At 43.5% G+C, this 14,960-nt stretch overlaps 1 protein-coding gene across 3 annotated transcripts in view; it reads left to right on the top strand.

Moving 5' to 3' along the window:
• The window catches only part of RYR3 (ryanodine receptor 3), a gene marked incomplete at its 5' end in the record, with an annotated part of 560,922 nt that overhangs the window by 300,579 nt on the left and 245,383 nt on the right, over positions 1–14,960 (top strand). For all 3 annotated transcript variants that reach the window (XM_082617154.1, XM_082617153.1, XM_082617155.1), the window contains 5 exons: positions 3,131–3,299; positions 4,642–4,777; positions 6,899–6,994; positions 8,468–8,586; positions 14,186–14,319. In XM_082617154.1, the coding sequence (XP_082473280.1) occupies positions 3,131–3,299; positions 4,642–4,777; positions 6,899–6,994; positions 8,468–8,586; positions 14,186–14,319 (654 nt within the window). The remainder of the gene's footprint in view (positions 1–3,130; positions 3,300–4,641; positions 4,778–6,898; positions 6,995–8,467; positions 8,587–14,185; positions 14,320–14,960) is intronic.

Genomic DNA, 14,960 nt, shown 5'->3' on the forward strand with positions numbered 1-14,960 from the left:
TGTATATGATAATACAACACTGTCTTCCTTAATGTAGCTTTATAGTAAGTATTAAAATCAGGTAGAGTGAGTCCTCCTACAATTTTCTCAAAATTATTTTGTCTCTTCTAGGTCCTTTGCATTCCCATATAAATTTTAGGGTGAATTTTCAATTTCTGTAAGAAAGTCTGCTAGGATTTTGATAGATATTGCATTGGATCTATAGATCAGTTTCAGGAAATTTTTATCTTAATAATGAATCTTTCACTCCATAAACATAGAATGTCTGTCCATTTATTTATTCTTCTTGGATTCCTTTCAACAAGATATTAGTTTTCAGTGTATAAGTCTTTCACTTCTTTTGTAAAATTTATTCCTAAGTATTTATTTTTGACGCAACTACAAATGGAAATGTTTTCTTAATTTCATTTCAGATTGTCCACTGCTGGTGTCTATAAATACTGGTATAGAGATCAATCATGTATCCTATGACTTAGATGAAATTTTTTATTCTACTGGGGGTAATTTTTGGTGTGGATTCTGTAGAATTTTCTACATACAGGATCATGTCATCTGGGAATGAAAAGGTTTTTTTCCTTTCCAATAAGAATGCCCTTTATTTCTATTTCTATTTTATTTTATTTTGCATGATTGCACTGGATGGAACATCCACTGCAATGTGGAATAAAGCAGAGAGAACAGACATCCTTGTCTTGTTCCTGAACTAGTGGGAAAACATTTGGTCTTTGACCATTAAGTATGATGTTAACTACAGGGTTTTTGTAGGTGCCCTTTATCAGGTTGAGGAAGTTCTCTTCTATTCCTAGTTTACTAAGAGCTTTTTATCTTGAATGAGTGTTAGATTTTGTCAAATTCTTTATGTCTATTGAGATAATGATGTGGTTTCATCCTTTATTTATATAGCTTATTACATTACCTGCTTGAAAATGTAATTGAAGTCTATTATTGTTGAATTGTCTATTTCTCCCTCAATTCTGTCAATTTTTGCTTCACATATTTTGGTCTCTGTTGTTGGGTGCTTTATGTTTATAATAGGTATATCTTCCACCAAAATTGACTTCTACAATGATAAAACGTCTCCCTTTTTTCTTTTTTTTTTTTTCACTCTTCCCCAAGTGTTTGTTTTCTTTGAAATCGAAGTATAGTTGGTTTACAATATTATATTAGTTTCAGGTGTACAGCATAGTGATTCAGTATTTTTGCAGATTACACTTCATTATAAATTATCACAAGATAATGGCTATATTTCCCTGTGCTATACAATATATCCTTCTTGCTTAGGCATTTTATACATAATAGTTTGTCTGTTAATCCCATACCCCTATCTTGTTCCTCCCCACTTCCCTCTCCCCTTGGTTAACCACAAGTTTGTTTTCTGTATCTGTGAGTCTGTTTTGCATATACATTCATTTGTATTATCTTTTAGATTCCATATATAAGTGATATCATACAATATTTGTCTTTCTCTCTCTGACTTGTTTCACTCAGCATAATATTCTCAAGGTCCATCCACATTGGTGTAAATGGCAGAAGCTCATTCTTTTTTATGCCTGAGTCCCTGGGCTTTCCAACCCTCTGTGTAGCAGTGTGCTGCCCCATCAAGCTACAGAAATGCCTACAAACCTCTTCTTTCATCCTCATTTCTTATCACATGAAGAAACAAACACACTTTTCTCTTAACTGGCATGAGTATCTCTAGTAAATGCAAAATATTTCAAAAGAAAAAAAAAAGAGAGGGTGAGAGAAAAACAAACTCTGAAATTAGACCAGAAATATTGAGGAAAATGAATTCATTCTTCACTGAATCTAGAACTGGGGAGTCATTTCTGATTGGGTTTTTGTTCCCAAACCTTCACCTCATATCCACATGGGATTATCTTCCTCACTGTCTCTGTGTCCAATAATGTTCCAGAGAGTCATTAATAACCACTTCCTGAGCACCTGCCATGGGCCGGAGGACACACTGCAGAGAAATACCTCCTGCCTGTAATTCACTCTTCTCTCATCATGTGCACTTGGCATTTTTACACAAAAATGGAATTATCGTTACCTCATAACCTGAGTGTTTTCAGGGCTTGTTCGTAAGCCTTTGCTTTAGGCCTAGATCACAATCTTTTCTTAGCATGTGTCCAGACTGATATATAAGCAAATCTGCTGTAAATGAAAGTACAGCTCATTAGAAATCGACCACCAAGGAAAAACCCTGATGTTATTTACACATGGAATCAGTTCCCATTCTGCTGGGGCCACAGATGCAGTTCCACGGGAGCTGGGTCCATTTCCCTCTTCCTCTTCTTAGCCTTGGCCTCTGAAAGGCTCACTGGTGTCCCCCTCTCAAGGAGATGGGAAAATGAAGGGTCATTTTGTCATCTGTGGAGGTTTGTGTTCTCTCTGTGTTGAAAGGATTTAATTATAAGATTTGTTTGGAAAATTATGACAGAGGGAGTCAGACAGACACACATACAGGTTGGGAGGAACACAACAGAGAAAATGAGGCAGATGATGGGGATGTTGAGACAGAGGAAGGATGTTGAGAGATGGGACACTAGGGGAGAGGCAGATAAACAGAGGCAGGCACACAGAGGAAGGAGAGAGAGACATACAGAGAGCAAGGGAGACATCAACAAATAGGGTGGGGAAGCACACACACACAACACATGGGGTGCCTGCACACACACAAACATGAAGAGAAAAACACATGCAGAGGTATCACAAAGATGCATGGAGAGAGACAGAAGACAAAGATGTAGATGGGGGAAGAGACCTACTGATGAAACCCCTTCCAGCCAATGCTTAACCTATTCCAAGAATGTGTGATAGTCTAAAAGAGCTATGGGTTAATAAGTTTATTATTTATAAACGTGTTTCCACTTACAAAGGAAAAATGATGGCAGACAGCCAAGGGTCATTTCCCTTGATTTATGAAATGGCTTTAAAATTGAATCAGAAATTCTCTCCCTTTGCTCTGTTTGTCGGCAAACTACACTTTGTGGTCATCTGTACAGCGACTAGCCCAGGCAGCAGTCCGTGTGCCCAGCGTGGGGCAGGGAGGAGCCAGGACCTAGTGGACACTTGTCAGAGCCCTGCTGGGGACCCACTGCCTGAGCCGTGTCCATCTTTGTGGTTTTAGTGGAAACAGCCGCACAGCAGCCCCTGTCACCCTGCCGATAGAAGAGGTCTTGCAGACCTTACACGACTTGATTGCCTACTTCCAGCCCCCGGAGGAGGAGATGCAGCATGAGAACAAGCAGAACAAGCTCCGCTCACTCAAAAACAGACAGAATCTTTTCAAGGAAGAGGTAAGTCCAAAACGTTACAAATTGAGATTCTCTTTGTGTCCAGAGCTAAAGTACCCCCAATGACTACAATTTAGCTTTGTCTCCATGCATGCACGTGTTTAAGAAAGAGACAGAGAACAAGAGAGAGAGGAAGCTGGAAAGAAAAGGATTCACTGGAGGCCTCCCTTCCCTGTAGGCACCCCTGATCACATTAGCGAACATTGCCATGCTTGTATGTTGGCACGTTCAAACCACATTAATTTAAAGCCTCAGTGTCACCTATGTATCCAAAATCCATCTTCCATAAATCTCAGCTATGAGAGTATGGCATTGGCTGTGATCACCACATTTTGGAAGATGTCAGAATTACCCTGGAAACTTGTTGGAAAAATACAGATGCCGAGGTTCCACCACATCAGAAATGCCTGAGGAGCTGGTTTGAGAGATACAGATGCTGCTATGTCTCAAGTCGAACTTGAGCATCTAAGTCACTTGGGATGGGGCCCGGGTATAGGGGAAATACTAACTTGGGGCTCTAGGGACCCCGGCCCTAGTCCTGGCTCCATCCCTGGCTGTGTGTGTCCTTAGACAAGTCATACCTTTTCTGAACTTGGACGTGATGATTTGGCACTAATTTGAAGGCCATGGTCATATTCCTGCAGCCCCCCATTCCTGGGGACAGGGCTCGTCCCTTGGGCGTTTCCAAAGTTGATGGCGTGGGAAGTAGACCCCGTCCCTACCCAGCTTTCTGATGTGAGCAGACTTTGGCTGGGGGAACATTCTGTGTGCCTTATAGATCTGCTGAAACTACACTTAACACCTCCCTCCTGCTGTTTAAGAACAGCTGGGCACGGATATTTTTACTGGGTGGCATAGTATTGTAAATTAGCTGAAAAGTAGTTTAAAATCTTCTTTTAGTCTTATTGTCTCTAAATTCCACCTCTTTTCAAGGGGATGGGGAGATGTCTTGTGCATCTAAGAGAAAAATAGGTCCTATATCCAGGGCTGTCTCTGGGTGAGTCAGAATCATTTCACGCCTGACACAGGGCAGGCATCTGTGAGACTCATTCATGCTCCCCCTTCCTCAGTCTGTCCTTGGATTGAGTTAAACACGTGGGGAGCAAAGCCGTCAGAGGAGACTGCTGATACTCCCCACATGGATGCTCTTTAGGTCTCTGAGGCATAAAAATGCATGTTTTGTTTTGGGGAGGAAAAAACAACATCCAAACTGGCACCATGAAGGTCTTTTTGCATATTAGCATTATCAGCTTTAAAAGGTGAATGATATTGGAGAGGAAAGAACAAAAGGGATCCCATGATCTTAATCAAGTCTTTTTACTTTTTGCCCAACTCACCTTCACAGGGAATGTTGGCCCTTGTGTTAAACTGCATTGATCGCTTAAATATCTACAATAGCATAGCACACTTCACAGGGATTGCCAGAGAGGAGAGTGGGATGGCCTGGAAAGAAATTCTGAACCTCCTCTACAAATTGCTGGGTAAGTACATACCCAGAGCCCTCTCCCTGGGAAGGTGGCCAAGGGTGGTCTGTAGGTATTTCCATGGGACAAGCTAAGACTGTCATCCAGCCTCATTCTTTGGAAGCTTTTGTTAAATCATTTGATTCTAAGCCAGCCATTCATTCTGTTAACTGGTAGCTTATCATACTTTGCAAACTGACAGCAAGATGTCAGCAAGTAGAAGCAAATAGTGATCAGTTTTGCCAAAACTGCCTGTGAAACCCTTAACAGTCACACTCCCCGAACCTCAATTCTTCATCTTTAAAATGAGGGAGCAAGACAAAAATATGTTTCAGGTACCCTCCAGTTCTAGACCTTTGACACCTGCAGTTTGAGGATGTTTACCCTCTTCAGCTGTGTGCCCTTTCACTGTCCACCTGTTGAGCACTCATGATTCCTGCTGCTTTGGCCTGTTCCTTATTTCATTTTGGTGGAAAGAAAAAGGCAAAGAGTAGGGATGTTCCAGCATCCAGCCTTTCTTTTCACAACTATAAGTGTATGGTGACCTTCCGGTGCCTGCTGTAACTGATGTCATCACATGGGCCCAGGCTGCCAGGCTGCAGGAGAAAGACAGCATCAGCCTCTGCAAGAAGGTGGCCACCAGTAATGGCTCAGCCATGGTAACATGGCAGCATTTTAGTACTTTGCTGTGATGTAAATGTCCCATTGAGAGGAAGTCCTTGGAAAGCTGAGAAGGCCAGAGGGGAGGCCAGAGAAGTCAGGTTAGACTCATTCTCCATGTCAAGGGTCAGGCTGATTAGATTGCCACTTTATTTAGTGACCTCATAAAGTCTCTTCCAACTCTGTTTTGTAGTGATGTGGCTCAAACTCAGTAGTAATTATTACAATAATAGCTAACATTTGTTGAGTTCTGTATGCCAGGCAGTAGAATATCTCTTTTTGAGCCACAGAGCAACACTGTGAGGTGTAGGTACTATTACCAATTTATTGATGAAGAAACAGATGCTCAGAAATGCTCATAACTTATCTAAGGTCACACATGTTGTAAGTGATGGAACTGTTTTGAGCCCAGACAGCCTGACCCCAGAGCCTCGAGGTTAATCCCTTGCTAGGGCCAACCCGAAAAGTGGGGTAGGAGCTCAGACTGAATTCTGCCCTCCAGTGACTGTGGAGGTACAAAGCAGAGGTCCAGGGGAAGACATTTCCTTATCCAAATACCTTACAAACATCTGTCAAACCCGCAGTCTTTGAAAGCCAACAACATGAAGAACAGGCTACTTGGGGGCCAGTCAACTTACATGAACTTATTCCAGAGTTGCATCTACAGTACAGGCCTATGGAGGGAATGTTACTTGGTCTAGATTGGTGGAAATCTAATGACAGCATATTCTCTCTCTCCCTTTACAGTATCACCTACCATTGGTCCTCAGATAATGAACAAGCATCAGAATCAGCTGGAGGGCTGGTTAAAACACAGATGTTGGGCCCCATCCCCAGAGTTTCTGGTTCAGTATATCTGGGATAAGGCCAGAGAAATTGTGTTTTTAACAAGTTCTCAGGTGATACTGACATTCCTCTCCAGGGATACACTTTGGGAACCACTGTCATGTACTAATGTGTTTTAGATAGTTTAGAGTTTCATGTTTTGTTATTACTTGCCTATTAGTTTTAACCAGCCAGTTGTGTTCATTTGGATGCCTTCATTTAGCACTGAAGAATAGCAGGTCTCTAGCTAGATTTAAGAAAACGTTAGAGGAAATTGAATTCTTAAGCCAGTAACCAAGCAGATATTATTTTCTTGCTTATCACTATCTGAAATAATTTTATTAATTTGTGTGTATATTGTCTCTCTCTTCTGTTTCATGAAGGCAGGGAATCTGTTGTCGCATTCCCACTGCTTTATTCCCAGCAAATAGATGCCTGGTACACAGTAGAATCTCTGAAAATATTTGAGTGAATGGTAGATTTTTTACTCTCCAAAATGTAGAAACAGGATTGTATCAAAGGGCTTGGGAGGGGAAGAGTGTTACTCTATTCTTTTTAGTTGCTAAGCAGGTGGAGTATTGAACAGCACCCCAAGTTCTCAGGCCCATCACTGTGCCCTTTAACCTGCATGATCAAATGTGTTCTTGCTCACAGCTGCTCTCATTCGTGGAAACAGAAACAATTGCGCTCAATTCTCCAATAACCTTGATTGGCTAATCAGCAAATTGGACAGACTAGAATCTTCCTCAGGTAAGATTTGACAGGAAACATAACTGGAGAAGGTGGGGTTTTTAAATTTCTGTTAAAAAAAAAAAGAAAACAAAGTTGAATCTCTGAACAATTGTTTTTTCCACTGGATTGCAAGCAATCCTCAATAATTACTTCAATGAAAAGAAATATAAAGTCCTAAATTCTCTTGGCACTCTTATAACTTTATTGAACAACTTTAACCCATGCTTCAAATATCTTTCCTTTTCTGCTTCATTTTTCACTTTGTGCCTTCATCTCCACCCTCTGGGTTCTTGACTCGCCCTCTCCCCACCCCAGGGTGCTGGTCCCCTTCTAACTGCTACTTGGACTGTTATTCTCTGGGTCTGGACGTAGTGCTCTCAACTCTTTGGTTAGAAGCAGGTCTGAAGGATGACCAAGAACTTAGAGGAAATGATAATCCTCATACCCCCTGAATCACTGTTAACATCCTATCTAGAGCCCTTCTTGGTGACTCCCAGAGAATTTGAGCCAAGAAGAGTGGTCATCGTTGGTAAGTGACCATGCCCTGAGGCTCTGCAGTTTGCTTCCTCAGAGATGAGAGAACATGAAAAGTGTGGGCCCCCATCTGGGAAGCTAAAAGGTTTTTAATGCTCTTTTGGTCGTCTAGAGATGGCAGGAGCTTGGACAGGCCAAGGCAAGGCTCCTCCAGGACCATCCACCTACATATGTCTTCTTCCAAAGCCTCTGTTTTCTTTAGTGCCTCCACCCATGGACCAGACTACATTTTAGGGTAATTTATGAAAACCTTGAAAGAAACAGAATCAAGAGGAATCTTCTCAGTAGAACCAATAAAGATATTGGCCAACTACTTCCCATGCATTTCCACCCTGGTGTTAACCCTGTAGGTGCTAGGCTGCAAGGACACCTCTTAGTTTTTCTTCAACCTTCACTTAATACAGAAAAACATCCAATGTGCCCAGGAAAGGGGACAAAGCCAAATAGTCTTTATTTGTGAGCTTATAGTTTACTGACATACCAGTGCGTCTAAAATAAAATTCTGGGATGATTCCTAGAAAAATTCTTATTCAAGGAACACTCAGACTATTTTCTAAATTACTTGAATGACCTTTAGAATTTATAGTAAACTAAGTATCCCATTTTCTATCTGTTTTTAAATTAAGTATTGCTTGGTTTGATCAAATTAAGAATTCTATTTTAAAGCTGCTTCTCTATATTTTGACACAGAAGGATCCTGTCTTTGTCCAGGAAGAGGGAGATGGGGTTAGTGATGAATAAACTCACTTCTGAATTACAGACTGGTTGGCCTCAGAGGCCCCTGAAGTGAGCCATCCGAGGTGGCTGCATTTTTCTTCTGGCTGGAAGTATTTAATAGATTCAAAGAAATGATGATACTCTGTTCACTCAGAATGGTCCTTTCACCCTCAGGTTTCTAATTATAGTCAGTTCTGCAGGTTATTTAATGTCCAAATGGTTTTTGTGGTATTCATGTAGGTATCTTGGAAGTTTTGCACTGCATCCTGATTGAAAGCCCAGAAGCCTTAAACCTGATAGCAGAAGGCCACATCAAGTCAATCATCTCCCTGTTGGATAAGCACGGGCGAAATCACAAGGTGGGTATAGAAAGAACCCCAAACAGTGATTGACTTTACCTGGCTTTTCCCTTTCTGCCGCTTAATAAGTGTTCTGTGTTACTGAGAGGATGTTGACTGCTCTCTTTCTTGGCTTTGATTTAAAATAATAATAATAATACTACCTTTGGAAACTGAGGTCCTGAAAGACCCTTCCTCCCTAGGAGCACACTCCAAGCCAGTCACGCTGGATCTTGGGTGGTCCCCTCAGTTTCTACCAGCTTCCCAAGCCTGGCTCATCATTACCCCTTAACCCACAGCTGGCTGTGTATGGGGCTGCTCAGCTCCATACAAGGCCAACTGCAGGATTCGCGCCCACCCTCAGGTCTAAGAGCTTTAGTAGTGAAGCAGCTAATACCAAGCTTTATAAAGAAACTGTACAGAAACCAGATTTAGAATAATGTAGAAAGTCTTGGCAACATGGCATGTTCTTAAATGAAATCAGACTTGCCATGAATCAAACCAGCTGAAGTAAATGGATCTGCATGAACAAGCCGGAGGGGGCAAGCTGTGGGGCTCTCCCTCTGATACAAAACAGGTGTGTGACCTTGCACCCCAGTCATTTCAGCTGTAAAATGGAGCCATCGCCAGCTCACTTATGAAGGTGGAATGCTATATCAAGTTTTTCTGAGGTCTCTTAAAGTTCTAACATCTCCATTTTTATGGCATTATATCTCTAAGACACAATGATCTCGGGAAAGTCTATTAAAATATGTCTTATCCTGACCCTTCGACATCTGCCCCATATATGGGGGTTGCTGTGATGACTTGTTAGCGAGCAGGCAGGTACTCCAAGGCTGAGGGGGTGCATTTCAAGAGCAGATGGCATAATTGGGTGTGAGGGATGGCCGCTGGGCTCATGTGGAGTGGAGAGAACCCAGCTTGGTCACTGGCCCTCTCTGCTCGCCATCAGCTGGGGGCACTGCACATCGGAGACATGTCTCAGGCGGTCCAGGAGAACAACCTCCGTTGCACTGCTTGGATGATATGTATCATCCTTAGGAAACAACAACAAAAAAGCTGTGGTCCTTAGCATCTGTGAAATTGCCTGGCAAAGAACAAAAAGAAATATATGGGGTCTGTAATTGCTTTTCCAAATGTGGTAAATCAAAAGCAATCATGAGGCTCCTGCTTCAGCCCAGCTTCGCTACGTTCCAACATGTTCCTTCCTGTCTGCAAAGTGTAATGAGGGTAATTGATAAGCACCTGAGTAACCTGTGGCCTGAGCCATGAGCTATGGGCACTTGTCAAGAGGAGCCCTTAGACAGGAAATTTGCCCTCATTTCATTGCTCCCAGGGCTGCTTTACAATCACACCACAGAACACACTTAGTAAATAACCAGCTTTGCGATGGCTTCTTTTAGCTTTTCCAGAAACCATCAAAACTGTATCTTCAAAACTTAGTTCAGGTGCCACCCCCTCCATGAAGCTTTTTCTGAATCCCAGTTGGACATGCTCTCCTCTCCTCAATCCTTATACAACTGTGCCCACTCTTACATGGTGTTTTCACTCTGCCTTTCCTTATATTACATGTATACTTCTCTCAGAGACAAGTTCCTTTACAGCAGGGACCTTGTAAACCCCATAGTGCCCAGCTCATATGTTATACACGACAGGCATTTAATACATGTTTGTTGAAGGTGTAATGAATGAATTAGAGGAATGGACGTGTAGAGACAGAATCTACTCCTGTCTCATTTTGATTGATTGGATGGTAGCTCACATATACGTACAAGTCTCATCTCATCCAACAGATGGCTATTAGTAGTAAGAAACACACTATGTTGGTAGCACCAGTGTTATTGGGTAAAAAGAACAATTACTGAAAATTATAACAGTTACCCTCTAATTTTTCCATGGAGTAAGCATGTAATAATAAAAGTAAAATATGCCCTTTTCACCTGTCCCCCCCAACCTACCTTACTCCAAACCTGCTCAGTGTTATCACAGATTAATATTTTTTATTATCTTCTTTGTTTCACAAGGATTTGGAGCCACCTATGAGAAACATGCATGGTAAAATAGTAATAGCATTGGTCCTGAGAAAGTATAAATCAGAACTGAAAAGTTAACCTGGGGTGGGGATTTGGGGCAGGAGGGGGGTGGTGCAGAAGAGAGCACAGGGAAGCAAACCATTAACTCCCACAGACCTGCTACAGTAGCTCCATAAAATCACCTCTGAGTTCCCAGGCAGCCAATGTAGACACGTTCCCAACCACCCAGTTCACGCATCCGCAGCGAGAACAGAATCTGTTCCTCGGGCAGCAAAGCACTCATTTCTCAAATATACAACTTGACAAAAAATTCACAGAATTAAGTACATTTTGCATTTTTAAAAATTGTTTTTATAGATAAGTCTGAGGACAAAACTGCAACAGCCAAATGATATGTCCATGGATGTACAATACCTATTTCTTACCTTTAAAGCAGAATTCCCACAGGAGCCTGTGTCTGGGGTAGTGAGTAATGGAGATTAAAAGCACAAGAGAGGATCTTAGATGAAATGTGGTGTCATTGATGAAAATGATTACAACTAAGCAGCAAATGAACTCCACAAAGTGGGCCAGGGAAATTCTCAAGTTGGGCTAGTGTGCAGATTAGAGAAGCCTAGTTCCTAAGACAGACAACCCCAAATTCTCACAGCGAAGCCATTGTCTGAGGCCGGCCAGTGGGAGGGCTCCATGCCGTGTGGTTGTTCAGAAACACAGGCTCTTTCTGTGTAGCGGCTCCACTGTCCCCCAGGACAGGACTTCACACACTGTCATGTGCTTATGAATCTCTTGGGAATCGTGTTAAAATGAAGGCTCTGATCTGGTAAGTCCAGGGGTAGGTCTGAGCATCTGTACTTCTGGCAAGCTCCTAGGTGATGCCAGCACTGCTGGATCCCAGTTGGAATAAGGAGACCCTTGGAATTTGTAATCCTTCCTTGGATCTCCACATCCAGCTGGAAAGAGAGAGGGAGTATAGGGGCTAGGCCTGAAACCAGTGTACATCACATCCACCACTTTCCACTGGGCCAGAACTCAGTCACATGACCCCACAGAACTGCAAGGGAGGCTGGGAAATGTAGCCTCTCTGTGCTCAGGACAAGAAGAAGGCAGAGTCTGGTGACCGCTGGGCAGTACCTGCCACAGCCAGCCACTCATCCCAGAGGTTACTGGGCTGCTCCCTCTCTGTCAGAAAGTACAGATGACCCCTAGCACTGTGTGCATGTCCCCTATGTGGACTGGCCCATCTATACTCCCTTCACTTTTTAAAAAATTTTATTGTAGTATAGTTGATTAACAACGTTGTGTTAGTTTCAGGTGTACAGAAAGTGATTCAGTTACACATATACACATATTCATTCTTTTTCAGATTCTTTTCCCATATAGGTTATTACAGAATATTGGGTGGAGTTCCCTGTGCTGTGCAGTAGGTCCTTGTTGGTTATCTATTTTTTATATAGTAGAGTGTGGGTGTTAATCCCAAGCTCCTAATTTATCCCCTTCTCCACGTTTCCCCTTTGGTAACCATAAATTTGTGTTTGAAATCTGTGAGTCTGTTTCTGTTTTGTAAATAAGTTCATTTATATCATTTTTTAAAAATTAGTTTTCACATATGAGTGACATCATACGCTATTTGTCTTTCTCTGTCTGACTTACTTCACTTAGTATGTCATCTCTATGTCCATCCATGTTGCTGCAAATGACATTATTTCATTCTTTTTATGGCTGAGTAATATTCCATTGTATATATGTATCACATCTTCTTATCCATTCCTCTGTCGATGGACATTTAGGTTGCTTCCATGTCCTGGCTATTGTAAACAACACTGCAGTGAACATTGGGGTGCATGTATCTTTTTGAATTATGGTTTTCTGCAGGTATATGCTCAGGAGTGGAATTGCTGGCACCCTTCACTTTTAAAAGAACCCATTTAAACTTTTTCAGAAAAGGGAGTTTGCCTCTATTTCCCATTTTACCCAAAGAAGTGCCTTCTAGAACAAAGCCTGAACGATGTCAGCACAATCTTTATGGCATCATTTATTTGTAGGCGACATACTACTCCCTTAGTCTGTGTGCTTTTCACCGAGCCTTTTTTCTTCTCACTGTTCCTATTGTATGTGGATTAAGCTCTGCTTTTCTTCCGGCTGTGACAGCAAGGCTCCTACAGCTGTCACTCCAAGGCAAAATAGATGAAAAGGTGCGATAGGCTGGATGATAAGTATTTCATTTCCTGGCCATCTATGGCTCTTTTCTTAGAGTGGGAAATTATCCTCTGGATTTCCAGTGCCACAGTCAATATGCTTCACGGAGTGGTAATGGTGAGAGTCCTCCGTAAAACTGCCTTTGGGGTTCTTTTCTGCTTGTCCCGTAATTGTGCTTTGTATTTATCTGGAATGAAATTGACATGCAGGGAGTCAGGTAGAAAATTAGTTTGTGAGAATTATGGATACAAATGCCATCAACAACCTGAAGCCATCCAACCCCCCCAAGCCTTGAGTCTTCGGTGGTCCCTTTGTGAGACTGAACTGCGGCTGCCCCCTCCCTGTCAGCCCAGCCTGCCACAGCCCTGCCTGCCACAGCCCTGGCCATTATTTAGCCACTGCTGTTTGCACAGTCCTCCCCGTAGGGGAGAGAGCGAGGAGAGTGCCTGGCCCAGCAGTTTGCCACAATAGAAACAGAAAATCTGTATGAATGAGGATGCAGCACGAGGAGGCAAGGCAGACAGGCCAGCACGTTGCAGAAGCGGCCAGAGGCTGTTCCCACTTCCCTCGTGGCTGGAGAACGATGTGGATTAGGAACAGCTCACGATGGGTCTGGTAGATTCAGGGGCCGCCTGGTTTGCTTGCTCTTGTGGTTTGCTCTCACCCTAAGGGGGAGAAACGGTAGGTGAAATGTTTTTGAATCGGGATTTCTAGGAAAATAAGGGTATCTTAGTGGACTTGGATAGTATCACAGCAAGAGACCCAAGACTCGGAATCTGCCCTGCTCTCCTCTCTACCCCACCCACGTGAGTCCCAAGCCTGCTACGAGCAAGGGACCGTAGCCAAATGGGAATCGCAGTGTGTTTCAGGAAGCACTGTATGAATGCCTCCTGATTTCTGCAGAGGGCCCCCGGGGCCAGGCGGGAGCACGAGTGTCAGCTTGAGGCCCACGGAGGGCCTTCTAGCACCTACCCTGAGAGGAAGTTGTGCCTGGGTTTTGTGCCCTAGATGACTCACCTCTCCCTAGTCCTGGCCCTGGCTGGGATATTAACCTAGACAGGCTGTCTTCAGAGCTCAGACTCTTACCCACTTTAATAGAACAGTGACCACAGGTGACATCCCTAGTTTGGAGGGATGGGGCACAAGATTAGGGCAGAGCAGTTAGAGAGAAGCCCAGCCTCATTTTCCCGAGGGGCAGCAGGCTCCCGGGCATCACTCACTCATGCCTGGTGAGACAGGTGCAGCTTTCTTGACTCTAAACAGGTCCTCGCACCTGTCACCTGGCCCCCACCTTCACGAGACCTGCTTCCTTCATGTGCTGTGGCCATCAGGTCCTGCCTGCTGTGCCCTCCCAGTGGTCCTAAGGTCTGGCGACGTGTGTCCTGCTGCAGGTTCTGGATGTGCTGTGTTCCCTCTGTCTCTGCAATGGGGTCGCAGTGAGAGCCAACCAGAATCTGATCTGTGACAACTTGCTGCCCCGGAGAAACCTGCTCCTGCAGACGCGGCTCATTAACGATGTGACAAGGTAAGGCCACCACCGTCATTCCAAATGCCCATCTTGTCCCCAGAAAGGAAAGGAAGAGGGCTGATCTCAACTCCAAAGCCACCTGCCCATCATTTCTGTGCTGATGCAGCCGCATAAGACGAGACCAGGCAAATGTGTACTTTTTTAGGGCCTTGTACTCCACTCCCTCCAGCTGAGTTTCTCAAACTTCTCCTGTAATGCAGCCAAAGGTAGAGTAAATACACCATCTGAGGGCTAAAGAATTTGGCCTTGAGAGAGAGGTCTACCATGTTTTATATTAAACATTAATGCATCTCTTATACCTTCTTCCTAACGTATTTATTTTTATTTTGCTGTACCAACATTTTTTTCTAAAAATCTTTTAATAGAGTGGATGTCCCATGTTGAGACCATGATTTCTTGTATCCTGTGGCACATGGCCATTTACCCCAGGGCATCTGTGAAGGCCAGGATGAAGCTCACGGGCCCATGCAGAACCCTGGCCTACTGGTCCATACATGCGGCCACATGGGAGTCATAAACTCACTGGGCCTGGACCAGGGAGCAACTTCAGCAACTTTCCACCTAGGCCTGCTCTCTACCTTGCAACGTGAGAAAAGAACCTCCCCTCAGAAGTGTAGAGCAGGCTCTGGTCTGCAGGC

The sequence above is a fragment of the Mesoplodon mirus genome (genome assembly GCF_964341445.2).
Source record: "Mesoplodon mirus genome assembly, chromosome: 4".
Classification (NCBI taxonomy): domain Eukaryota; kingdom Metazoa; phylum Chordata; class Mammalia; order Artiodactyla; family Ziphiidae; genus Mesoplodon; species Mesoplodon mirus.